This window comes from Epargyreus clarus, unplaced genomic scaffold (assembly GCF_041222505.1).
Source record: "Epargyreus clarus isolate Ecla_fem2 unplaced genomic scaffold, WU_Ecla_fem_2.2 ptg000029l, whole genome shotgun sequence".
NCBI classification, from domain to species: Eukaryota; Metazoa; Arthropoda; class Insecta; order Lepidoptera; family Hesperiidae; genus Epargyreus; species Epargyreus clarus.
The window spans coordinates 5,159,424-5,186,091 of record NW_027332235.1 but is presented as its reverse complement, the minus strand read 5'-3'; the positions used below and the strand labels follow the sequence as shown (position 1 = coordinate 5,186,091).

Here is a 26,668-nt window from a genome sequence, read left to right as displayed (position 1 = left end):
GATTCCCAGGTAAACACCGAAATGGTGAGATTAGTTCATGTTTTTTGGGTGTTTCACATTATGGATCAATGGTCAAGGTACTTACAACAGAAAATCTTAGTGTGCAACTATAAGTTTAGAAATCCCTTATTTTATTTTTATATGAACGTACGAATACAAACACAATGCAATTTACAACAAAACACCATAAATGTACCGTCTGCTCAAATTCCCACCTCTCGTTCGAAATTCCCGAACATTTCCATAAATATCGCCGGACTTACCATCAATTCCTATGCCATCATAAGCAGTTGACGTTAATCTGTGCGACAAGAACAGCGATACGCAGATCTTCGGATCCCATAAGTGTGAGGGTGATGACAAATGTTTTGTGCACTTATGCGTGAAACGTTGCGTTATAGTGAAGTGGGCAAAAAGACGTATGTGCTACCCTTTTGTTCGTTGCCTCAGATATTGGAGATGTTTTTCAGAATTGAAAAATGAAAATCAATTCTTAAGTTAAACTTAAATTAAGGTAGGTTGCTCATGATGGTAGAGTTACGTGTTTTTATTATAATACTTACAGTAAATAATCTTCAAAAATCACCCAAAATTATCTTTAATTGGATACTGTGATAACAAAATTGTAGTTTATTATAATGAGATATAATGAGAGATTTGTATATCATTTTTATCGTTATTATTTTTTTTTAATTTTATTCATAAATAACCTGCAGTAGCTTTTAACTTATTATTTTGAAAATTGTAAAATTTTTCAACCACGAAGTAAAATTCATTTTTATTTTAAGTTTTTTTTTTTTTGTAAAATCATAATCAACAAAATGTAAAAATACCGTGAACATGTGAATAAGAATTTGACTATGTCTCTACAATTCGCTAAGGGTTTAATACTGCACTTACATTTTACGTTAAAATTATACTATAACTCCAAGACATATCTAGCTCTATGACTTTAAAATCAAAATAATGAATCTGTAAACACATCGAGAATATGCGGCTATGAGACTATGAGTCTACGAGACAACTCAGCCCGCTAAGGAGCGACGTGCACTTACGCCCTTCTGCGTGTAAGCCGCAATCGATTGTTCCACGTATTTTTGTCCGCTTTCAGTTGGTAAGAAACATCACGCCCATTCGACCGTTATGACTAGGCGACGCAACGCTGGATAAATACCTATCCCTTTCTAACACACGTGTAAATGCATCGGTCGTGCCTTTCACCTATTTGCCCAGTGGGCCGAGTGCGTACGATACGACAGTCATAAAAATAGCCCCTTTGGCGCCGAATCTTCTAGGGGTTTTCGGTATTTCAATTTTGCGTCCTCTTGTTAGAGGGTAGGTATAGGTGTGTTGTGATCAGTTGGGCGTGGGCCGTTTTGTCATTTGCCTCCGACTTTAATATTGAATGCTATGATTTATTTCGAGAGCAATATCATCCTCTATGATTCGAAAGATTTTCGCGTCTTCGATAATACACATTTTTCTTGTTACCTACCATGTAGTCTATTTATATAGACGATATTATTATCGTACGTATAATAGTATGGACGTGTTTATTTAGGTAGGTAAGTGCCTACTTATTTAATTTCATCACCAATTTTCTTATTTTAGATTGCCTCAAAAATAGCATGATGGTATTCATTATTTAGTATTATTGTATGAGAAATGCTTACCTATAGGTAAGCTTTACAATAAGATTACACACTACTTTTTGTCATACATTACTTTTGATGCTACCTCACTTACATATGTATATCTTAGTCTTCAGTAGAGTCAACAAATCAGTGATCGGCTTTAGATAGAGCCCCTTAGATAGAGAGTTCGTTAGTTTCTTCGATGTTATAGAAATACATAACATCGATGCCATAGACACTCTCAAACTCTACATGTAATAACAGAAACCTAGAGCTAAAATATTATATAGTCCTAGTTAGTGATTGAACCCGGAATCATCTTCATGTCAGACCGGTTTAGAGACCACTACGCCACACATACATAAGTACATACGTGTACCTACATGTCTACATGACTCCAAGCTAGTTTGAATAATTATATGAAAAATGTATGGTCATATGAAAAATTTATACAAAAAATTGGTTAGGTAAGTAGGTCAACTAGATTTCCTTACGATGTTTCCAATGTCCACATAACTAATAATAATCAGAGGTACTTAAGATTTGAACCCTAAACTTCAGCCTGAAACGTCGAAGTCAATGCTATAGGTTACTAGGCTATCACGACTTCCTAATATCATACACCTACCAACGACTTAAATCTCACAGGTAACATACCTATTATTTAGGTACTCGTAGATACCTTATATTTTTCTCAACTATAGAGACCTATCTCAACACCTAAATAACTATGTTATGAACACATAATCATTAAGTGCCTACTGCTTTAAGTTCATATTTCCAACAAATTCTATTTAAAACTCAAGTATCAGAATTCGAATTAACCTACATCCATACCACTAGAACTATTCATTCTCGAAACCGAACAAAAACCATTGTGTCACCGAGTGTTTACACTATCGAACGATATCCAACAAATGATTCGAGTTTTGACATGATTAACAGAAAAATTGGCTCGTTGAATGGAGAAAAAATTTACAATATTCTCCTTTCAACTTTTTGTGCCGGCAGATGTCCCTCAGATACGTCCGCCTCGATTACCGATCGCGTCACTTCGGACACCGCTTTATTTAATGTGTGGAGTATGATATTTTTCGCAGCGATATTTTTGTCATCTCATTAATCTCTGTAATAATGGGCGAGGCGTTTAATTAATTAATTAAAGTCCTTCGTCCACTATTTTGTTAAGATAACGGATCGTTTAAGTTTTATCGGCGAAAACTCAATTTGTAAATAAAAAGTCGGCGTGTTTTCGAATTTAAAGTTTTCAAAAAACGTTGCGTGTTTTAATTAAAAGTAGTCTTAGTTTTAAAATAAGAAATTGTTGACAAAACAATTAAACCTATTTAGTTCATTTCGTAACTGTTATTTTCATAACGTAATATTCACTTTGATAACCTACTCGTATTTGTAATGTTTATCTACTTACCTATAGATAATTTTTTCAACTATTTTAACTGTTAAAGCAACCCTGTAAAATCTATATCTAAAAAAGTAATGTCTATAAAGTCATGTTTATATAAGAATTGGATACGCATTAAAATTCAAAATGTTTGTACTTAATTAAGTATTCATCAATTATATTTTGCCACTTTTCTTTACGTCCACAAATTTTATATTCAATCATTGATATAAAATTCTCGAAACTTATCCACAGTCCGTAGACCGAAGTGTATCTTTTTTCACCGATTCAAAGCTGACAGTTTATTAGCGAAGCAATTTATTTGTCGGGCGAAGTCTTCGAAGAGGATTTATGAACTCCAAACTCTATAGACCTATTTGTATGAACGGCAGAGCTAATAATGCAACAGAGGCCGACCGAAAATTATATAAGTTCTATAATTCACAGAATGGCCTTATCCTATGAATAGGCACTTCTAAAGGTTGGATGGACAATAGCGTCGGTCCATATGGTCCGGTGAAATAAAATTTTTAATGTCGCAAAATTGGATTATGGGACAGAATTGTCCCCGGATTTTGTCCGGCTTATTTTGATAGGCGGCACAATAGAGAGCTGCATTCCTAATTAAAATGTTTGAATGTTATGACATGGACAAGTAACGTATGATCTTTTCTGAATAGACTTGACAGATCAAGGTGAGTGAGTTTTACATAAATCTGACGCGTTAAAATGTAGATTTTTGCGCGAATTTTAGCCATACTAGTGTGTGTTCGCTGTGCCTACGTCCAAAATAGGTAGGTACATTTAGGTAGATACTTTATTTCTGCCTAAAGGACATTTTTATTTCAATACAGAATCGCGCGGATCGCGGATTTAAAATATGTCTGATATTAGCCCTATTTTGCTAGTTACATTTTTTTCTTAGACTAGCCTATTCATACATTCAGACAAAAGTTAAAACGTGTTTTTAAGTCCTGAATTGAAATGGAACATAAAAATCAATTAATAAGCCTTTATTAATTGATTTTTATGTTCGCCTGTTAGGAACGTAATATATGTGATAGTATAGGTTAGGTGATTGTATATATAGGTGACAATAATTTGAATTCACCGACTGATCGTTCAGTTTTGTAGTTTATACCTACATGTTTCTTTTTATATATTATTGTATAGTCATAGTATGACTAATCGCCTGGATTAGCCATACTTCGATATGTTAATTATTATAACAAGTAATTTGTCAAGTGGTTTTTGACATTTTAAAAATGTAATTGAATTGAAACTTAAAGCTGACCTTCATGATGTCTATACATGTACCTATATTAACTACCTTTTGTACTTAATTAACTATTTTAATTACTGCCATTAATGAGCAAATTTATTCACCACGGTGATAATTTAGGACAACTTTTTTAAAGTTAGGTTCTTCCTGCAATTTACTTCTGAAGAGTCACGATAATAATAATACATAAAAAAATGTATTTTAACAAAATGTAACAAATTCAATATGATACTTATAAATAGGCTTAATGTTTAACAACTATTACAGAAGGCATTCTCCATCGTGAGGAATAGCAACACATCTCTGACTAATTTTCAGAAAATCTTAATTCGAGTCGATCTTATACAGTCAGCAGTGTTTTCCTATTAGGTCGTCTACAAACTAAAAAGCTCCTCTATGTAACCTAATTTCTATCATAAACAAAAACATGCATAGAACTAAAAAAAGAAAAAAGTAAAAACAGTAAGTACTCACACTTGGAATATTATCGTTATTGCACACATTCTCGCTGAGCAGGCGATCCCTGATCTCCCACGCGAAGATCGACGGGCACTCCCGCTTGTAGTCAGCTATCTTCTGGACCACGGGAGTGGTGGCCACGCGGGGCTTAGACCCCCCGATCGCGCGAGGCTTGATCGACCCCGTCTCGTAATATCTGCGTGCAAAGCTGAACTTAGTTTGGATTGTGGAAGTGGATGACAGCGTAAATACATACTTATATGTGTTTAATGAAATCATAAAATAATTGTCAGAAATTATACAAATGAATATAAAAAGTCAAAGAACATTGTCATGTAAAAATTGGCGGATATATATAAAAAATATTATTTTTGCAAAGTGCAGTTATTTTAAAATGAAAGATAGATACTCAATTTTACGGATATATAAATAAATATGGAGATATAATTAAAAATATATTTTTATTTGCTGTAGCAAAATTCAGAATTTGTAGAATATGAGGCTTGTTCTTGACGTCGTCTCGTAAAGTCTGCGACGAAACTAAACTTGGATTGTAAAGGATAGCGTAGTGGAGTTAAAATAATACATAAGATATGTTAAATTATAATAAATAATATGACGATACAAAAATACATTTATATTCGTACATAAAAATGGTGTTAATTTTAGTGGGTAGTTAATGATAAGAAATATGCACAGTCATGTACATAAACATTCGCTTTTATTTTGAAATTAAAGGTACACAGTTATTTTTTATTTATTTTTAGATTCTTTAGTATGATTACATAGGTATAAGGTAAGTTATTTTAGAATTTCAGAGCGTTCCAAAACTACAAAAATGTAGCTAAATCTAATCACGTAATATCTTATTATTTTAATCACTTATAAAATAAATTTAATATTTTCTCAAAATTTATTTTCTTCAAAATAAAATGATGAGTACCTACAGTAAGCAAAAAATGTTAGCAGAACAAACAAATTATAAACACATTGCATTGCCCATTGAAATCATAGGAACAGCTTTGCGTACTTGAGTGGCATTAGAGCACAATTACGAATATAATCTCCAAAACTATCCCTTGCAAGTACCTATACAAATACATGTTGTGTGCCAACTTATTTTGCACCCCGCAAACAGAAAAGTATACGAAAATGGGCGGTATTGTGTAGAAAATAAGGTGTTGGGTTATGTTATAGGCAGCTAGATATAATGGTAGATAGGAGGATGTGCTCGAAGGCATTGTGTCTTCGACATGTGTCGAACTGTTTGGCAAATGTCGATAGATTACGGTCGATACCAATAACGTGTTGAATTCTGCTTGATAAGGGAATGTAGACGGGATTAACCGTACTGCGCGAGGCTTGATCGACCCCGTGTCGTAACGTACAAAGCTGAATTTAGTTTGGTTTGTAAAGTGGATCAAAGCGCGAAATTACGTTTAATATTGCTACACCCATTGTGGGTTCATGTGTTTCTAAAATTGTAAATGATTTTTATAGAACAATTGTAAAACCATGATTGCAATAAAGTATTGAGTATTGAGTAATTCTTTTTTAATAATGGCAAATGGTGGTAGATACTGTTCGTTGAAATTTGTTGAATTCTACTTGATAAAGGAATGTAGAGGATAGATTAAAGTAGGTTCTGAAGAAATAAGAAGAAGCTTATGTTGTACCTAGGAATATTATTAAGTTTAAATTAAATCATACTTATAACGAAATAATACGCGTTTTTAGTCACTGTCAAAATGAAACTAAAAAGGTACCTACATGCAATTAAACACTAATTTCAATATTAATTCAAATAAAAAGGCATGCAAAGTATTTTTAATTTTGGATTCAACTGTATAACAATTAGTAAGAATATTACACACGATTAATACCAATGATAAATAATAAAAAGGTAAATGATGAAAAGATAAAATACATGAGAATATTAAGCAGGAAATTGAACAAAACGTCATTTATAAATTAGAAGAAGTAGCTGCTAAGAATAAGTATTTAGTAAGACAATTTAAAGAATACAACACACGATGGCTTCATTTAAACAGAAATTGATGATAAATGACCACAAAATACATGTGTAGAAGAAGGACTATATGAGGAAATCGAACAAAAGATCGATAAAGTAGTAATGGCTACAAATTTTGACAAAAAGAATTTAAAAACCGAAAAACCGTTACAAAACTGTCGCATCGCAGATTTTATCGCCAAACAAAACGTCAACCCCCAAATAAACAGTATCGAATAGGCGATCGGGATCGCGATGTCATCTGTCGAACTTGTTTACTTAGGCATTGTCGAGAACTATTAGCAAGTTATTATCGTCGAGGGTCCTACTAGGTCGCCAGTGGCGCTCTGTAATCGTTTTCGCCTCGGGCGGGCGGATTTGAGAATAGGGCGCGTGCTTACGTCATTATTGAGTGGGAGGAAGGTTGACGAACTTTCGTATTTTTAGGCAAAAGGAAGATTCGGAAATGTTTTGCCGATCTTCGAAATATCTTTTCGGAGTTCGGTTACGTAATCGTCCTTAACTCATTATTGATTTCTGTCCCACTGTTGGGTCCATACCCGGATCCATATCTTCTTTAGTATTAAAAAGGAGTAAGGAATAAGTCTACGACACTGACCAAATGCTCAAGTCTTTCGCCCCACTGCTGGGCACAGGTCTTCTGTGGCAAAAAGGGTTAAGGCCGCAATCCACCACGTTGTACAAGTATGAATATTTTACACATCTTTGAGAATATTATGGAAAGTTTTATGTGTATTTTATATAGTTGTATGTGTGTTTTAAACGTAGAATACGACGACGTTTAGCTTCCAATGTGCTATTCAGAAACGCACTTTCTCAATTTATCGGACCAATAACGAATACATAAACCACAGTTAAAAGTACCTCAGAAACCGGACATTAGGCAGTTTGTAATATTTCCATTTTCAATCCACTTACTAGAAGCTTCTACAACGCTGACTTTTGAGCTGGCACTGAGTTTCCCAAGTTTGAACCCCGATTTCCTTATTTTCCGTTTCTTTATTCGTAAACACAAAAATTCACCGTGAAATGAATCAAAATGCCCAGTATAAAACACAAAATGAAACTTACTAATTAGTTTTATTTCAATTCTTCTATAAATAACAAATATTCCAAATTTCACTCATAACGACACGAAAACCCATTTCCAAAAACAAATAACCAACTCCTCTGTAAACGTATCACAAAAATAATTCGGAAAACCGATAATTTGAAAAGTCATTTAATGTCCCACCACAATGGAATTGCAGAGAAATTGCTATCGAATTTTCGTCCAACCGAGCAATTATTGCATCAAACAATAATAAATTGATCGAAATCAGACGCATTCAGGGATAACAATACACCCCGCGTCATTATTTCAACAACCAATTCATTTCCCGTTTCGTTGTACAAAGAACAAATTTGTTAGTACAAATTCCTCGATGTACGTCGAACGTTAATGACTGTCGGGGGTAAGATCCCGTGATACGGTCCCCGGGTAGCAACGAATTGAATATTATCTCAGATTGCTTCTGATGTTATTCAAATGCTACTGAATTTAATTGTGTAGAAAATAGCGAAGTTTTGTTAACAAGCCTTTAGTAATTTGTAGTTAATAGCGACGGATTGTTGCAAATAAGTTTTTAAAACAGCATAAAAGATTTTCGAACTGTATAGTAGCAACGAATTGGTATAGGACCATATTATGGTCTGGATATCTTAAAACTGTATAGATTCATGTCGTAAGTCGTAAGATTATGAGCAGCTTCTCTGAAATCTACTTAAACAGCCATCAACGACAATTAAACAGTGTATGTACGTATATATTACAGGTAAATTTATTGATTTAGTCCCAAATAAATAATAATTATTTATTTGGTGGTGATAAACAATAATTATTTATTTGGGGTGTGTGGTAATTCATCTTTGATTGACTTTCTATGAATGGTCACTGCCGCCCATACTCTTCTTTAACCAACTCTACATAGAAAGAGGGTTCTACTTAAAAGTAAGTGCGTTGCCTCTCTTGTTGACGATGTTCACCTCATATGGACTAAAGTCAGCGTCTCTTTCATCGGAACGCAATATCAGTTTAACGCTTCTAGTGCAATGGTAATTAATGATATTTTTAAGTTCATCATCATCAACCCATTATTGTCCCACTCCTGGGCACGGGTCTCCTCTCAGAATGAGAAGGATTAGGCCATAGTCCACCGCGCTGGCCAAGTGCGTATTGGTAGACTTCACATACCTTTGAGATTTTTTTTTATAAATCTCTCAGGTATGCAGGTTTCCTCAACATGTTGTCCTTCACCGTTTAAGCAAGTGATGATTAATTTCTAATACACACATAATTTAGAAAAATCTGCGGTGCGTGCTGGTCCGTGCGAACCTCGGACCCCTCGATCGAGAGGCCGAGTTTCTTAACCACTAGGCTATCACTTCTTTTTTTAAGTTCAAAACATTAAATATCATATTATTAAAAGCAAAACCAAAACATTAAAAAACCGCTAAATTCCCATTACTTCAACAGCTGAGCAGAAGTCAGGAGCGCTTAACAGCGGGAATCCTTCTTAATTAGGAGTCCTGCCACGCTTGCCCCTAAGGAACTAACCCTTCATATAATTGGCACGATAAGAATGTCAGGGGTGTGTGGGAAAAACGTTGTTTGTAGCACTTGCTGCCGACTTGCCAAGTCTCGGAATTGATACAAGGATTTTCGGGAGCCCATTTCTTTTTGGGAATTGGATTAAATGTTTGGACGACCACTAAAAGGTATGGGGTGTGTATGAGTTTTGTTATGGTATTGAATAAGGAAATGAGTATGTACTTCATCGGATGGTAAGTGGCTGTTGTCGTATACTTGGATGGAGATCTGTAACCATCTATGTATTGGCCACAATAGTTATTCTAAATTGATACCTCTAAGTTTTTATAAGTTGAAAAGATCGGTGGTTTAACACCTAAAACTCCTAAAAGGTTGCTTAGTTCAGCGCCTTTGATGACGCAGCGCACAAGACACTTCTTTTCAATTCAATTCTACTGAATGACTTCGTAAGCTAAATTGGAATGTTTCGTGTTCTAGTACAGTATGTGGCGTGAGTTAATCCAAGAATGTGCCGCGAAAAATTTTCAGTGCAACATATAAATCACTAACAATCTAAAATAAATAGTATACTTAAGGATCTCATGATCCGTATTACGAAATAGATAGTTTAATGTTCCCAATAACCTTAAGTTTTATAATTGTACAGGCAAACAATACTCTATTCGCGTCACAATACAAATCTAACATGTAATAATACCATCGAATAAAATATTCACGTTCTTACGCCATTGTGAATTGATGAGAACAAAACGCTAAAAGTCAATCGCGAACAATAAAATAATATTAAAGACGTCAAAAACTTAATGCAGGGTGTGCCTTTCAGGGTTGTCCCACCGCCGCCCCTAAATAAAAATCAAAATAAAACATTATTTTCTAGTAATTGGCACCCCTACTGTGTGCTACTTGAAAGCACTTCAAGAGATCTTGTACCAAAGTGATTATTTTAGGGAGAAGGGCCCGTGCTGCTGTCGAGTTATTGATAAAACAAATTGGATATTTATTGAAGGAAGTAAACAGATTATGAATTGAAGTTTGTTGGTAAATATGAAGAATGTTATTTTTGTGTGTTTTATGAAAGTAAATAGACTAGAAGTATAGGGTCCATATGTTAAGTACCCAATATCACTCTTTTTTAAAATCACCGTTAAAATTCCATTGGGAGATAGGAGCTTTCCCTAGAAAAGAAAGGTGTTCAAAGTGAGATGCTACTCTTTCAGATTTTATCCCTTAATCACCTCGATGCATATAAACCTGGAATTGCGTGCGTTCCCTAAATTTGGGAAACGCACAGCCGTACCTACGTCTTCTAAAAAATCCGAATACGTCTAGATATGAGACCGGAAAATTCTTATTAAGAATTGTAATAAATTTCACCTCATTATTATTTTCTTACCTGTCAAAGGCTCAGAGGCCCGAATCTTTCAATGTTTCAGATTTGTGTAATCTAAGACCCAATATTTGTGAAAAGAAATGCACTTGGAAAGCGTACTCCACTGTGTATAACTCGCCTTATTCTATAAGAGCACCTGACACAAGTATAATTTAAGAACGATAATATAAACGATTTTTTGTTAAACTTTAAACACCAATAATAGAATGAAGTACGTAAATACAACGAACTGAAAACTATAAGCCATCGTATTTGAAGGGTCTAAATCCTCAATTCAAGATAAAATCGCAATCACACGATAAATTCGCTGACGGAATTAGAACCGGCACCCCGTAGCACCCGATGTCGATTCCCAGCCGAATTCACCCGTCGCGCTAAACAAAAACAATAGTATGGGAATGTTAACAACTTTTCTATTGATTAAGTCATTGAAAGAAAGGTGCATTGTTAAGGTATTGTGGTATTCCTCAGGCGGGCTATGGGAATAGGATCAATTTGTACGCGTGTCCCAAGATTTTGACCTCATCTTGTAGCGGACAATCGTCTTTGTCGACAGGGTTTTGTGCTAAATAATTCATTTATTCGTGTAATAGTGCTCGATTTAATTGTTATAGGTGCTGGGGTTTGAGTTTAATGTTTGTCATTGTAGTGTATGGGATACGGACTTTGTTAGTAAAATGATGCTTTTTTAAGTTGGAGTTTCGATTTACGTGATTATAATATTCTGGGTGACATTTGTTTGATTTTGATAATATTTTTGACATAATGGAATGGAAAGCATGAAAATATTTTCATATTTTAAGTAAAATAATATGATAACTAATTATAAGATTTTTAGTTGGTGATAGCCGGTAATCTAAATTAAAATTTAACAAACATATTTTTGATATATTACCTATGTTAAAGTGGTTAATTAATCGTTTTGGGTAAAGGAAGTCATCGTAACGAAGCCTATAGGGCAGATTTTTTATTACATCAAAACTTTATCTTAAAATATTCTCAATTTCCCACTACTCAAAGGTGTTGTAGTAACCCTTGACTGTGGTGACTGTGGCCTTAACCCTTAACTTAAAGGACTGCGTTGCATTTACTTACCATTTGACAGCAACTGGAATAGTCACTTTAATTAGTTTCATATCTTTAATATTTATTAATCTAATGTAAGCTACGATGCACTCTTAAGTAATAATCATAATCATAGTATTAGTACATTAATATGAGGCGTGGTAACTTAAAAGTGCCTTACCATCAGAAACTACGAGGTAGCTAATCTATGGATGTATGTCACGTCCAATTAAACGATTTCTTGTTTTTCACTTATTATTATTATTAATGAATTCATTCAAAGAAATTCAAACGATTGGTGGATTTGACACATCCAAAGCTTAGCTACCTGATAACCTCACATATCCAAGATGGAAAGGCACCCAATCCTACAACAGGAACGCATCATTGATTGACTGAGCGGGTAAATACTCTGTAAATAATTCATTTTTGGTTACAGGTTTCTTAGATCAAAAAAGACAAGAAATCTCGCTGACCTGCCGAGGATCTTGGAGACGCAGCCGTTGGACACCTGCAGGATGCGGCTGATGTCGCAGGGCCGCGCGCCCGAGTGCGCCAGCTCCACTATCTTCTGCCGGGTGGAGTCGGGCAGCGGTCTCCCATTCACGTATACCCCCCCAAGCTGGTTGATCCCGCTGTGCCCCGCGGATGAGCACCCGAATAGGGCTCCGCCCCCCATCGCCGCGCTGTGCATAAGCTCATCTGTAGAAATGAAAGATACTGATGAATTGATTAAATATCTGAATAGATACTGTTTTTTGAATATGAATTTATTAAAGTACTTTTTAGTCATCATCTGTGTTAAGAACTATACAATATTTGACATTATTAGACCATTTAAGAGTGTCTATGTTAGTGTGTATCCACCCTTCTACAGAAACGCAGAACTGCTTAGTTCTAGGTATAACGGTGGTATAGTCCGCGTAAAACTGCTAGTCCGCTCTGAATATAGAAATGAATCGCGTCGTCATAGCAAATTGTATGACTACACCTGCTCGCAACAACTTTAGAGCGGACTAGTAGTTTGGCGCGGACAATACCTACCCGGTCGGACCATACTGGCTCTACCACCTTTCAAAAGAATTTGCGAGATGCAATTTATTTTGAGATCCTATTCAATATTAGCCAGACATTTTTTGTACTTTGCAATTCCATCCCACCCCTTACCCATAAAAATTCCGAATTCAATTCGTTCAAGTGGTTCTACGAAGACATCTTCAGATCGGTTGTATTATGGCGAATATCTTTAATTCTTTACACATTTTTATGTTATTATGCCTACCTGGTTCGTAAATAGCCGTATATATCACAAAAGTGTTAAAAAACTTAAACCCGTTTAAAAAAATAATCCGCTTTGCGAAAATAAAAAGATTGTCTCGACCATCTCGAACAAAAAAATACGTGTTGCACTCGGAGACTGCCGCGGTAAAGCTATTGCATAGCATTTTTTATGCTATGAAAACGCTCAGAAGGAATTCCAGAAATACAATATATTTTTCCATAATCATCAACATTTACATTAATACATCTTTATCCACTATTTTATCATATCTCCATTATATAAGACATTGCAAATATCAGCTGACATTTCATAACTCCAAGCAAGACTGAACATTCTAAAATATAAAATAGAAAAGTATTTAATAAGTGACGTAAAGTATTAACAACCAGCAATATAAATGGATCAATGCGATGTGCCTGTGACATTTGGCCGAATGTTACAGGTACATCGCATTTTTCATTAATAAATGCACTTTGTTTATTCATATTTAAAACACTTTGTACACAAATTATTTGTACCATAAATCATAATGGCGTTTTGATTTTGTGCTGTCAAGTCTGTCAGTTGTAATTGTACGTTTAAAAGTAACAAACACTCTTTTACGTTATTTTATCAATCCAGAATTCAACATAGCTTATGTTGATAAAACATATTATTTGGATAATATGGTAATATAATTTTGAATTTTATAATGGGAATATAAAATATACTTCACGCAATTTTAAGATTTCTGCACGGATTATAAAAAAATGTGTATTACTGCCATCTGTGTTCAAGTTGACGAATTAAGGTTATCAAATAAAATAATAAGGAATGTAAAATAATACTTTATTCAATTATATCCATATTTTTCTATTGACAGTCAACAACTCGGTTGCCTGGAGACTTGATATCCAACAGTCCTCCACCGCTATTTTCACTTACACCACCAGGGGCGCCGGCAGCATTTGGTCAAGGTGACGGCGCACCAGTATGCCATTTTCAGTTCTGACTTCATAATGGAGTCTACCTAATCTTCGGATGACGACTCCGAACTCCCATTTAACTCTTGGGTTGGTGTAACTGCGGACTTATACCTTATCACCTTGTCCGAACTCCTGCGTTGGCGGTGCATTGTAATGTAATCTGGATAGTGGGGCGGATTTCTTAAATAAGGCATGCATATAGGTTCTTACCTCTCTGCCGAACATTTACTGATAAGGTGATACCTCTTTTGTATTAGGTGTACGTCTCAAGCGTGCCTTGACAGTTAACAGTTTATCAAATAAACTTCCGCTCTTGCTGATATAAAAGAACATTCAGGTATTAGCCGATTAATTTCTTTTTGTACATTCAAAAATTTAAATTTTAGCTTTGTATATATTTCTTCAAATTCGTACCTGTATTTTATTTCCTCTTCTAAATTTTCTTCTTCTGTAAGCCATTCAATTTTTTCTTGAATCACGTAGAATTTGTTCAAATTTTCTTGTAAAGAATTCAGTCGTATATTTATTTCTTCAATGTCAATTTTTTCTATTTCCGAAATGTAATTTTCGGTTCGTTTCATTAACCCACGTAATGTGGCTCGTATTTCCTTATTGTTTTTTAGTTCATTCGACATCTCGTCGCCAATATCAAATAAAATAATAAGGAATGTAAAATAATACTTTATTCAATTATATCCATATTTTTCTATTGACAGTCAACAACTCGGTTGCCTGGAGACTTGATAGTTAGATATCAAGTCTCCAGGCAACCGAGTTGTTGAAAGGTGTTACTTATTTTCGTTACGGAATTTCTCGATTCGGTCGCCGCGCTCAAAGCCCGCGATAAAAGCTATGCAATAGCTTAAAATGAAATCGTCTAAAAGGGTTCGCGGTGTACGAAAGAACCACAAAATATTATCAGTCTAATCCTCTCAGATATTGGATACTTGAGTATCTTTTTGTAGTGTACAATGAAGAACCGTTAGTAAAATTTTGGGTTTTAGTATTTTTTGGTTATTAAAAATATTAATACCCATTTTTTATCTGGATCTTATTTTTAATACTTGTTTTTAAGAGTGTATATTTTATTTAAATCTTATTTGGCCTTTATTTTTATTGGTTATTAATCTTTATCGATATTGATATCAAACATTATCGTTAACGATATTGATATCAACGATTATATCGTTTATGATATTGATATCAATCAAAATCGTATATAATATATAATTCAATAATCAAGTTGACTACGCATTTTACATCAGTTTAAAGAACTTTGAAATTAAAACTTGAGAAAAATAATATATTAAATAGACTGCATTCACGAAGTAATGTCTGCTTGAACTTATAGTTTAGCTAAAAAAACAGAACGAGCCCCAAAAATATAGGACTCCTGAGTTGGGGGACTCCTCTCCAGTTAACAAATATCTAAGTGATGAGTTTATATTTTTGTTCTGAGACCATAGATGTATAACCTATCATTGTCTCAGACCTAGTCTAAGAACAGAATTTCACGTATTTTTGTGTGTGTTCATTGCCCACAATAAATGAAATCTGTATGAGATTGATCTTACTATGAATGTTGACGTATTTAATTTTTTTCTATATCCCATTGTGCTAAGGCAAATTCCAGATGGTTTCAACCTAACAGTTGTCGCTACACAATTATAAGCGAACCGGCGTTTTCACGCCACTACTCTTGAATTGCATTAGATCAGATGCGGCCAACCGTCGGCCCGCTAGATAATTCCTTTTCCCCTAACAAATAGTCGGTAAAAAATGGACAATTGGATGCAATTTGTGGGCGAATTTAGGGCAGGCCCTTGATTAAGGCCAAAGGGTGGGGTATGACGAAAACTTCATTGTTTTCGCCCTTTTTTTCTGCGGTCGCGTATAATTTTGCGCGCGTGAAGCGAATGCGAACGTTCTAAATTGGGCGATCGTTCGCCTTTGTTTTATGCGCCTTGTGATCAGTGGTTATGTTGATCGAAGTAATATATAGGTCATAATTGGCTTTACTTTTTAAAATGACAACACCAGGAACGCCTCATATCAATGTGTTTCCTTTACCACACACTTTAAATCAGAATACAGCAAAGATACAGATGTAAGGTAGAGCATCCGAATTCGAATCACGAAGGGTTCTACCACCTATTAAAGTATGCGATATCGAAAGGAGGTGAAATGGTTTTATAAGGAAGGTGCCACTGTCAAACTTAGTTCAAGCATCAATCTATTCTTGCTTATGGGCGGAAAGGTGTAGATGCCAACTGACATGAGAACCTACATATGAAGCAACCTTAATCGTAAAGACTGGCAATGCACAGATATATGGTCGGCTTCAACTAAAGACCTAAGTAAACTATATGGAATTGGGTACAGATGTCCATGGGTGGCAGAACACTTACCATTAGATGAACTGCAAGCTTAATGCTACTTCCATCTTAAACAGAAACACAAAAGTATAACATTATATGCTCACGAGTACATATGTACAACACAACTGTCGAAGAATTCATTTCCAAGGGTTGAAAGTTGAGGGAATTTTTTGCGCGTTCATTGCACCCGATCCAAATTAATTATACACGTCGTTCGCCAATTAAGTGACGTATTTTCGCGCCAAAACTCGTTATTAATAACACCTCTTCTCACCTCGGCAGGCGTCGTCAACCGTTGGCCCTAACAAGCGTGGCTGTTAAAAGAACAATGGACAATTGGTAGGGCAGACCCCCACGCTATGCAAGTGTGGTGCAAGAGTAAGAGGTCGCGGGTTGATTAGATGGTAGCTGAGTGGAAGCGGGAATTGATTTTATTTTTTTCAGAATATAATGGTTATTGGAATAGAAATTTTATCGCTCTTTCGTCCAGATATTAGTTCTAGTCGATTAGTAAAGATTACTCGCTCGTAACAAGAAAATGTAACCTATTGACAATTGTCACTGTCAATTAGTTTCGTGTTTGAAAAATTAAAAAATATAGTTTTTTTGTTTTTTTACGAATGAAACGATATTTCTTCGCACTTTTTCCTCGATTTCGTGTCTTAACTGCGCATGTCGGCATTATTCCGTAAATTACACCATGACAGCCATTAAACGGCTGATAGAATTGTCAGCTGTTTAAGTCATTTAATGGCCTCCTTCAATTACAAGGCGGTGAGATATCTATACTTATCTATGGTTCTAGTTCAGAGTGTTAGTCTTAATTGTGTATAATGTATATGCTTATGGCGTCTACACACTAAGTAGATACAAGGCACCCAACCACTGCAAATATTTTTTAATACCAACTCTTGTTAAATTAACTATTCATTAAAGTTAAAATTAATTCGTTAATTTAATATGTTAATTACGTAATTAGTGACTTTTTGGGAATGATTTAAATGAATGCAAGGTCTATTTATTTCATGTTGATCTATAAAGATATATTTTTGATAACTGCATTAAACTCAACATTTGTGAAATATAAAATAAAAAATCATTACATTAAAAAACTCAAAAATTAATTATCGTTACACATAATTATTTCATTTAGATGTAAGAATAACGCAGTAAAGTTTTAACTTTATGATTTACCATATAACCTTTCCTACACATCTCCATGTTTTATGCTAAACATCGTTTTTCTGCAAGTATCGTCTGTAGTCTAGTAGTAGACATATTTTTATTTTTACCGTCTTAAAAAGGAGGTTCGACCGCTATGTATGTATGTAAGTTTGTATGACCGCGGTGTTCTCCACTACTACTGATCCAATTTGGATGGGTTATAGTTATTCTAAAAATGCTACGCAATACCCACAGTAGCGAATACTGTCTATAGTTGCAACTCGCTACCTCCTATGACTCGTGGCATCGGCTACGTGTCGGCGCAAGTACGCGTGTCGTGAGGGAGTGTTTTAATTTCAGAGGTGCAATTTATTCGAGCGATTTATTTTTAATCCTCGTTTTTATGGGCGCGACTATAAATTTATGTGTAGTTGTAGTTATTTTTATTTTTATTAAGCCCACAATGCTTGATGTTGAAATGTTTAATGCTGTGTGAACGCTAGAGAAATGTTTAGGTCAACAGCGTAGATATTAGTATATATTATGTACCTATATGGAAAATATCTGTAATCCTATTTGCATTTTTTATTTATGTTCCTTATTAATATCTATCGCATCCTAATAACAGCAGTGTTAGGCGCTACTGTGTTCCGGTTTGAAGGGTGTGGTAAGGGAGACAGGCTTTTCCGAGGCGTTCCAGCTTAGTCCTCAGGGGTAGCGGCGCATCTGTGGCCGACCTCAGGTAGGAATATCTGATCCTATCTGGGGTTGATTACAGATGTTCATGGGCGGCAGTAGCCACTTACCATCAGGTGGACTGCGTGCTCGTCTGCTACTCTTATATTATAAAAAAAAAATCTATCGCATTATAATAGGACTATTGAAGGTACTAAATGTTATAATTACGGTGTTTAAGTTTAGTCTAAGTTTTAACGTAGTTAGTTAGGTTAGTTAGTTAGGTTAGTTAGTTAGGTTTTTGATTACCCCTAATTGTCTACTACCTCAAAAAATACAATTTATTAAGTACCTACCAGCTACATGAATTACAACGTTACTTCAAGCGCATTTCAAACAAAAAACTTAAACAATTTAAATATTATGGGCCAGTTCCAAAAATATGTAAAAATATAATTATAGATAACCAAACACATTTTGGGAATATGTAGATTATAGCATTCATTAAAATATAATTTTGGTGATAAGTATTTAAATCAGACTTTTTACGATTTCAAAAATATATTTCGTCTGCAACTGATATGACTATGAGTATTAATAAATTTACGTAAGCACTTTGTTTTACCTGCGGATTCGTCTGTCTGTGAATATCTCATATAATCTTGTATCCTAAACATTCATTCTCTGATTTACTGACTGACTATATTTTTTCTACGTAAGAACATAATAATATGAACGAATCTATTTTTATTCAGTAGTGTCTAATAATAACTTAAAGATATCTTCCTTGCTCTACCAAATTATTTGAAATTCGAATTCTATATTTATCGGATAAAATTAATATAGCATGAATATATTAGAACTAATAGGCACTTAGAGGAAAGGCAGATATACCAGACTCAAACATAATGCCTACAGGACTGACTCTTAGAAACTCTATCTAAAAATACCTAATATCTATACTAAAAATACCTAATATTTTTCAAAAGTACTATTTATTAGCACATGTGTTACACACCGACCCGCAACCTTATCACATTTGAATAAATGTAAAAATAGAATAGTCTATGTTAGTTTTAATTTAAAATAGGTACTTTATACAATCTTTTAGTATTTTTACGTGCTTTATGTGCTACCAATCTTTTCAGTAATTTAAAAAATACATTTTTACGAAATAATATCTTCCGAACTTACGAATTAATTATTTACGAATTATTCTCTTAATGATAACCTCTAAATGTCTGAACCTAAGTATCAAACAAAAAATACTCGACAATTTTTTTTAGGTAGGTCTTACTTAAATGTTTTGTCATTTACTCAAGTTCGAAAGTTCAACCATCTTTACCTCTAAAACCGTTAAGCAACAATTACATAGCACAAAAACACATTAAACATTAATCAAACACTCGGTTTTATTTACTAAACAGATAATACATAAGGGTAGCCACCCTGTCATACTCAGACACACCTGGAGCCAGACAAGCCCCACTCACTACCCCTGTTATTATTACTTTGTATCTGTTTTTGAATTAAATCTATGGGGGAAGTTTAATTGTGATAATAAACGCCATTTTGGATGCATCAAATCCCGTATGGTTGGTTATGGGGTTGGTAAGTGGATCGGCTTGCTATAGAACAAGTTTTAGTTTCTCCATGCACATGGGTAATCCGTATTTGTTCTAACGTTTTTATTTTTATACTAACCGCGTTTGGACCCTTCGGTTTGGACCCCTGAATACGGTTTTTAGAGGTTTACTTGTACAGAGGTTTTAAATATTTTAAGAGTGAAATGTAAAACGAAAAGTGCACTGTGAAAAAATGACAAATGTATGAAAATTAATTCTGTCATTTCCAAAATTAGTTAGTAGCTGACATTTTTTTATTGAACTCCGAGTGGAAAATTGTTCGTGCTCACCATAAGTCGCTTATAGGTAGATGCATAAATAATTTGTTAAACAATTTCTCATAGAAATAAATATCTCACCGAGCTTTTAAAATGACTTATTTAAAAATTACAGATGGACATTTCAATTTTATTTCCATTTACAATAAGTTAAAAATGGCTGCCAAGTGGTCATTTTATGGAAATTTACTTTACCTACCAACAAATTACTTAAAATATTTCGCGTGTTATTTGCAGCGCGGAATTAATTATCTCCTAAATTAATATCACTTGTGTGAATTCCACTTCAAAACTAAAATAATAAATATAGTTAAAAAAACAAAAAAAAAACACGCTTTTATGATAAAATCAACTATAAAGCTTTCGGTATAGATACTATTTTATTCTTTCATACATGCAGGGTAAGATAAGGTTGTATGTTGATCTCTTTCTACTGAAAAACGGAGTTACTCACTGACAAACATACAAGTGAAGCTAATATAAAGCATGTAAAAATTTAATTTACCCACAAATATGCAAACATTTTGCAAAAAGTTGTGAGTAAATTATTACATTTTACGCTCGTCCATTCACTCTACTATATCGTTTGTTACGTCACTATAATTTATTGCAATACCAACCACGCCCCTTTAGCGCGGACAAAATGTGCCCATTGACAAACGATGCGAGCCTTTTAGAAATAAATGTTTTTATACGAATGGAAAAAAGGTTTGCATTTGACTTTTATGTGCTTTGATCAGTTTTATTATTTGGTTAGAAATAATGTCCAAAGTTTATAAGTAATTTGTATAATGGTTGAAAGTTTTCTAAGTTGAGCAATGTCGGGCCCGGTTGGAAGTTGGATGGGTGGCCGCTGGTGGACAAATTACGTGTTTCGTTGCTTTGGAAGACAATCGTTAAACCTTATCGCAGACTATATTAACAGTTCGGAAACCACCTTAATCCTTTCTCCACACATTTGATCCCTGATATAATATTCTCTACATTTTTTCAATTTGTGTGCCGTGCCTAAGTTCTGTGACGAAGTTCGATTCCCTTAATCTTCAATGTTATGTGCCTATTAGAAATTACTTATCCATATACTTGGTTACTTACTTACTTATACTTGGTTTAATAGCGAAGAAAAGCATATCTTTTGCGTAAACTATACCAACTCGTATGTCTGAGAACACTTTATAAATTTCTCAAATGATTTCTTCTGTTAAATAAAAACCATAAAATTTTAAGCCTATATTGAAATCTTTGGATCTCAAATTATGAGCCCTTGTCACTTTTAAAAGACCCTTCAACAGAGACAAGTTTCGTTAAAAAGGTTTAGCGCGTGCGTCCTTCCTACTTTTTATTTTATTTCACTACCTACTCGGGCTCCTTTAGTGGTTGTCAACATTTTTCTGAAATATAATATCTGAATTTATTTTTATTAATTGTGTTTTAAATGTTTATTTGGCTACTAACCATTTAACTAAAATAAGATAGCGGCTAAAATGATTAAGAACTCTACTAATCACCTACTCTGGACAAAAATTGTAATCTATAAGTACTTTGCCTGATTGGGACTCAGCAACCTGATATGGTAATAAATTGAACTGGACTTTTTTAAATGAGTACATAAACGGTTTATTACTTATTAATTATGTACCTATAGTTCGCACAAACTTATAAAAAAGTACTATTTACCTTAAGATAGGTTCAACAACTCGTGCAATCAAATATTATGAGGACTCCACTACTAATGAAGACAACCCATTACCTACCTATTATTTCTCAGACTATTTAATTTAATACCATCTAAAAAAAATAGTGCAGATGATTACTATTTAATACCAAAAATCTAATCTATAACTGTGTTCATAAAACAACACTAAAATAACCTAAAAATGGACGAAATAGACCGTGAACCCGAACAACACAACACTTAACCCGTCGTCTGTCGCAAACCCAACAAATATACGAAGACGGCCCGTAGACTGAATCGAGCATTTAATCATTAAAATTTCCTTAGTGGCGTCACAAAGAAAAGCTGTTTATCTCTTTCCGGCGACCGATTTTCCACTCTATTTGTCTCTATCTAGCGGTTAATGTGACAGTTGTCGCATGCCCCGTTTGGTGGCTTGGCTGCGCCGGCATAATTATATTTTCTGTGTGTTACACCCAAAGCCAAGTCTAAACGAAACAATTATGAGGCAAATCCCTCTTAAATCATAGCGGTAACTGTTTTTGGATGGTTTACAAGTTCGTAATACATCTGTTTAAAGTGTGTCGTGAGATTTTGTTTCTTCGAGTGCTACGTTAAATTAGCATTTTTGTGCAGTTTTGTTCGCATGAATGGCTTTATATACGGAATTATGTTGTGTTTTAGAATGACAAAAGATTGAGTTAGTCTAACAAAGCAAATACAATGTTTTAATAGGTATTAGGTGGTTTAATTCATTTCTTAAAGCGTTCTTTAGACAATTTTAACCCACTACTGTCCAATATAGTGTACTTGTGTTCTGGTTAGAAGGGAATGGTAAGGAGGAGACACTTATACGAAGCGTTCCAACTTAGTCTTCAGTGGTAGCAACGCAACGTGGCTTCAAAGGGCACGGGACAGGTTGGAGTGGCGCCAATTAAGGGAGGCCTATGTCCAGCAGTGGACCTCAAAAGGCTGATGGATGGATGGTAGCAACGCATCTGTGGCCGACCTTAGGTAGTTCTAATGGAATCAGGGTTGATTACAAATATAGAGGATTGCAGTCACCACATAGTCGGCCTCCATACTATTTTTTTTAAACGCTTTCTACACTCACAGCCCCACACTAGGATTCCCTGTGTCGTGGGTGCCATGGAGACACACATAGACAAATACACAAACACCCAGACCCAGAAACAGAAATCTAAATCATCATTTAGATATCTGTCTGGCCGGGGATCGAACCCGGGACCCTTTGCCGGTTGTGCTTTGTCAGACCGGTATGGTGGCCACTCCGCCACGCGGTCGCTAATTTGCCACTTAATTTTCAAAAATAAAATAAAATTTCATAAAAATTGAAGCTATATCTACTAATGTAAATTAACAATTCAAAATACAGACTAAGTATGCCAGTTTGACCCGAAGGAGGTCTAGCAAAAGGTCAGCCAGTTACAACTTGAAAAGTCAACTAACTTGTGCTAACAGAGACAGTAAAACTCAGTTAAAACGTATTTCTCTATAAATTAAAATCACTAAGATTTATAATGCCCACTTCTATATACTTATATAAAAATTAATGTTTGGATGTCCTTTATAGAATCGTAAGCTATGCATTTGTTCATGTGATGATCTTTAGCAAAGTTGTAGTGCATGAGCCCTCGAAAGTTTCTGAGTTGGTACGAACAATTTGCGACAGATAGTACCACTGTTCCAATGAAGGTACAAATTTTCAGTTATATCTATGTCATTTTATTTTGTATGGTTCTTGCTTGACGATAAAATTATAATATGTTGGGGTGATATTATGCTTGTTAAAAAGAACAACATTTTAATTTTTCAATATACGAATTTTTGAGTAGTTTACTAAAATAATCTGTTACTGTATTTCAGTCTGACCGGTGTGATAAGAGGCATACGAGGCATTCCAACTGAGGCTTCTAGGTAACGCCTCTACGGCTATATTTATATAGAACGTCTCTTTTATCTTTTGCGATGTCCATGGGTGTCCATTTATAAGGTAAACAGAATAATTTTTCACTAGCTTCAATTTTATAAACTTTTACCCTTTTATTTATCACGAACTCAAAGTTCCGTATGAAGAAGGTAGGGTTGTAAAGCGTATAACAACATAGGTAGCAAAATTACTAGGATCATACAATAGTCCCAAGTTCTGTCTAGTTGTTTGCCATGGACTGAGTAACCAAATAGACACCTAAAAGATTTTGTACATTTGTGAACTCGCTTTGTTTTGCAAGGGTACTGAGCTGACTGAAATTTAGTGTTTATATTATATATTATAGGCTCGTTTTGTGTGTTGATAGTATAGGCTCGTTTAACAGCTAAGTATAGATAGCCACTCTTTACAGGCTTCAGAAAAGTCTTCACTCATTTTTCATCCTTAGCACATCTGTTCATAGCAATTATATGTTAATTACATATTCCCAACCTCTTTTGTTAAAATATTATTTTCTTATATTATTTTGTTCTTTATGTGCATCTTTTCGAGGTCTATTTTGTTGCTAAGTCGTTGAACAGAACAACTAACTCGCAAGTGGCAGCTACAAGTAACAAAGTTGCCTGCGCGGCTCCGCGCTGCCGCTAAACAAGCCAACTCCGCTAGTTAGCTACTTCGGAATACTGGATACTGAATGTAACTATTTTCGGAATCTTCAATGCTGTTATGACAATGTTAGTCTATGTTAGATTTGGTTCTTGATTTGACATCGCATCTAATATTCGACTCATGACAAATATGTAAATGTGTACTTTCGTCGATGCCAAAATATGATTGCTTACAATGGTAGCCATGAGCATTACAATAGATAAAAACATAAATTTCGATTCCTGGAAACTCTTAACATAATTCATATCTTATGTTAATTTTGCACCTGAAGAAATAAAACTTCATAAAACAAAAACATCTGTCCATAGCAATTTTATGTTAATTATATATTCCCAACCTCTTTTGTTAAAATATTATTTTCATATATTATTTTGTTCTTTATGTGCATCTTTTCGAGGTCTATTTTGTTACTAAGTCGTTGAACAGAACAACTAACTCGCAAGTGGCAGCTACAAGTAACAAAGTTGCCTGCACGGCTCCGCGCTGCCGCTAAACAAGCCAACTCCGCTAGTTAGCTACTTCGCAGTACTGGATACTGAATATAACTATTTTCGGAATCTTCAATGCTGTTATGACAATCTTAGTCTGTGAATAGCAATGCAACTTATACCGAGCTTTTGTAAATAACTAATTTTTAAATTTTCGTCGTTTTTAAAATATGAAAAATATGTAAATACTTTCGTAGAATTCATAATATAAGGTACATTGTCCTAATCTTTAAAATAAATAATAAATGACTTATTGACTTATTAAAATTTTAAGCTTTTTGTCAATTTTGCGTCAGAAGAATGAAAACTTTCTAAAACAAAAACATTTGTAATTTACTGTACCGATTAGTATATATATACCTTTAAAATATTCACTTTGTACGAATGTTTCACACTCAAATCACATTTTTATTTACTTACCTACAACTAACAAGGTAGTCATTATTAAATCGAATCTAAATGTAATCCAAGAGTTTTATTCACAAAAAATATATATTTTTTATTTCCTGAACAACTTAATATAAGCTACGAGTCTATTCAAGCCAGGTTAATTGTATTAAAAACGACTCTATTGTAGAGGTGCCGTAGCGCCCGGTCGACCAGAGCCTGCCCGCAGCGCCTCTGACTTATGACTTTGTGAATATTTAATTAGTGCTCGCTGATTTTGTGTTTAAGAAAGTTACGACTTAAATTTAATCAAATAGATGGATCGAATAGTTATTGAAACTATTTATGACTTATATGAAACGTAATTAGTTAGACTTATAGGCAAACAATTATTGCAACTGCTATTTTATAAGCATTTTCTATTTTTTTTTCGTATAATAGAAGAGTTCGTGCTAGGGTATTCTAATTTGTTCGAAATGTGATAAGGCAATCTTGCTTATATGAAACATTCTGATTAAGTTTTCATGGCTTACGCATAATATTAAGTTTATAATTGTATCTTCTAAGGTATGTATAAAATATTAATGCCAGCCATTACTATTATACTTCACTTTAATATCATAATTTCCCTAACTATATAAACAATAAAATAATAAATCAGATGCAAATTACCTTTATGCGGCATTTTCCAGAAGGCCTCTGCCGCCGTGGTGGGTTCCCGCGGCGGCGCCACCAGCCCGCCCACCAGCGTGGTGGCGGCGTGCGCGGGCGCAGGCGCGGCCCGCCCCCAGCCCCCGTGGAGCGCCACCACGCGGCCTTACCCCACTCGCCCCTATCCTAACCTAACCTAACCTAAATCACAACTGCAGATTGCTACACTTAAAAATCCCGTATCAATAATGCTAACGTTACGTTAAGCATGTAACTTTGACATACATTACAAGTCCCTTAGGCTATCTATACACTGATATCAGTCAATTCTAAATTTAAATTCCCCGTTAAAGTTAATGACTAAGTAATTCCCGGACGCGACGTGTATAGGAGTCCTTATCGCGAAACCTCCGCGCCGTGACCTGCAAACAAAGATTCACGATTGAAGAAATTTATTGACCTCAAAGCGGCATTAGACAATCGCATCATCAATTACAATCAAGCCTCGCTTACGCTTCTTTGAAAACTTAAGGCCTATCGCCGTCTCGTTTCAACGGACGCTACAAACGTAGATATGAAAGAGACAAACGAAGCTAATTGGTAGATGATGCTGCTGAATTGTGTTA

The 26,668-nt window shown here is 34.6% G+C and overlaps 1 protein-coding gene across 2 annotated transcripts in view; it reads right to left on the bottom strand.

The window, feature by feature from the left end:
- The window catches only part of LOC140754453 (paired box protein Pax-6), a 72,440-nt gene extending 46,011 nt beyond the window's left edge, over positions 1-26,429 (bottom strand). The window contains exons 1-3 of one of the 2 annotated variants that reach the window (XM_073089465.1): positions 26,064-26,429; positions 12,331-12,556; positions 4,793-4,985 (exon numbers count right to left, since the gene is read on the bottom strand). In XM_073089465.1, the coding sequence (XP_072945566.1) occupies positions 4,793-4,985; positions 12,331-12,556; positions 26,064-26,076 (432 nt within the window). In that variant the 5' untranslated portion in view covers positions 26,077-26,429. The remainder of the gene's footprint in view (positions 1-4,792; positions 4,986-12,330; positions 12,557-26,063) is intronic. The other variant, XM_073089466.1, reaches the window with a different exon arrangement.
- Positions 26,430-26,668: the final 239 nt, after the last annotated feature.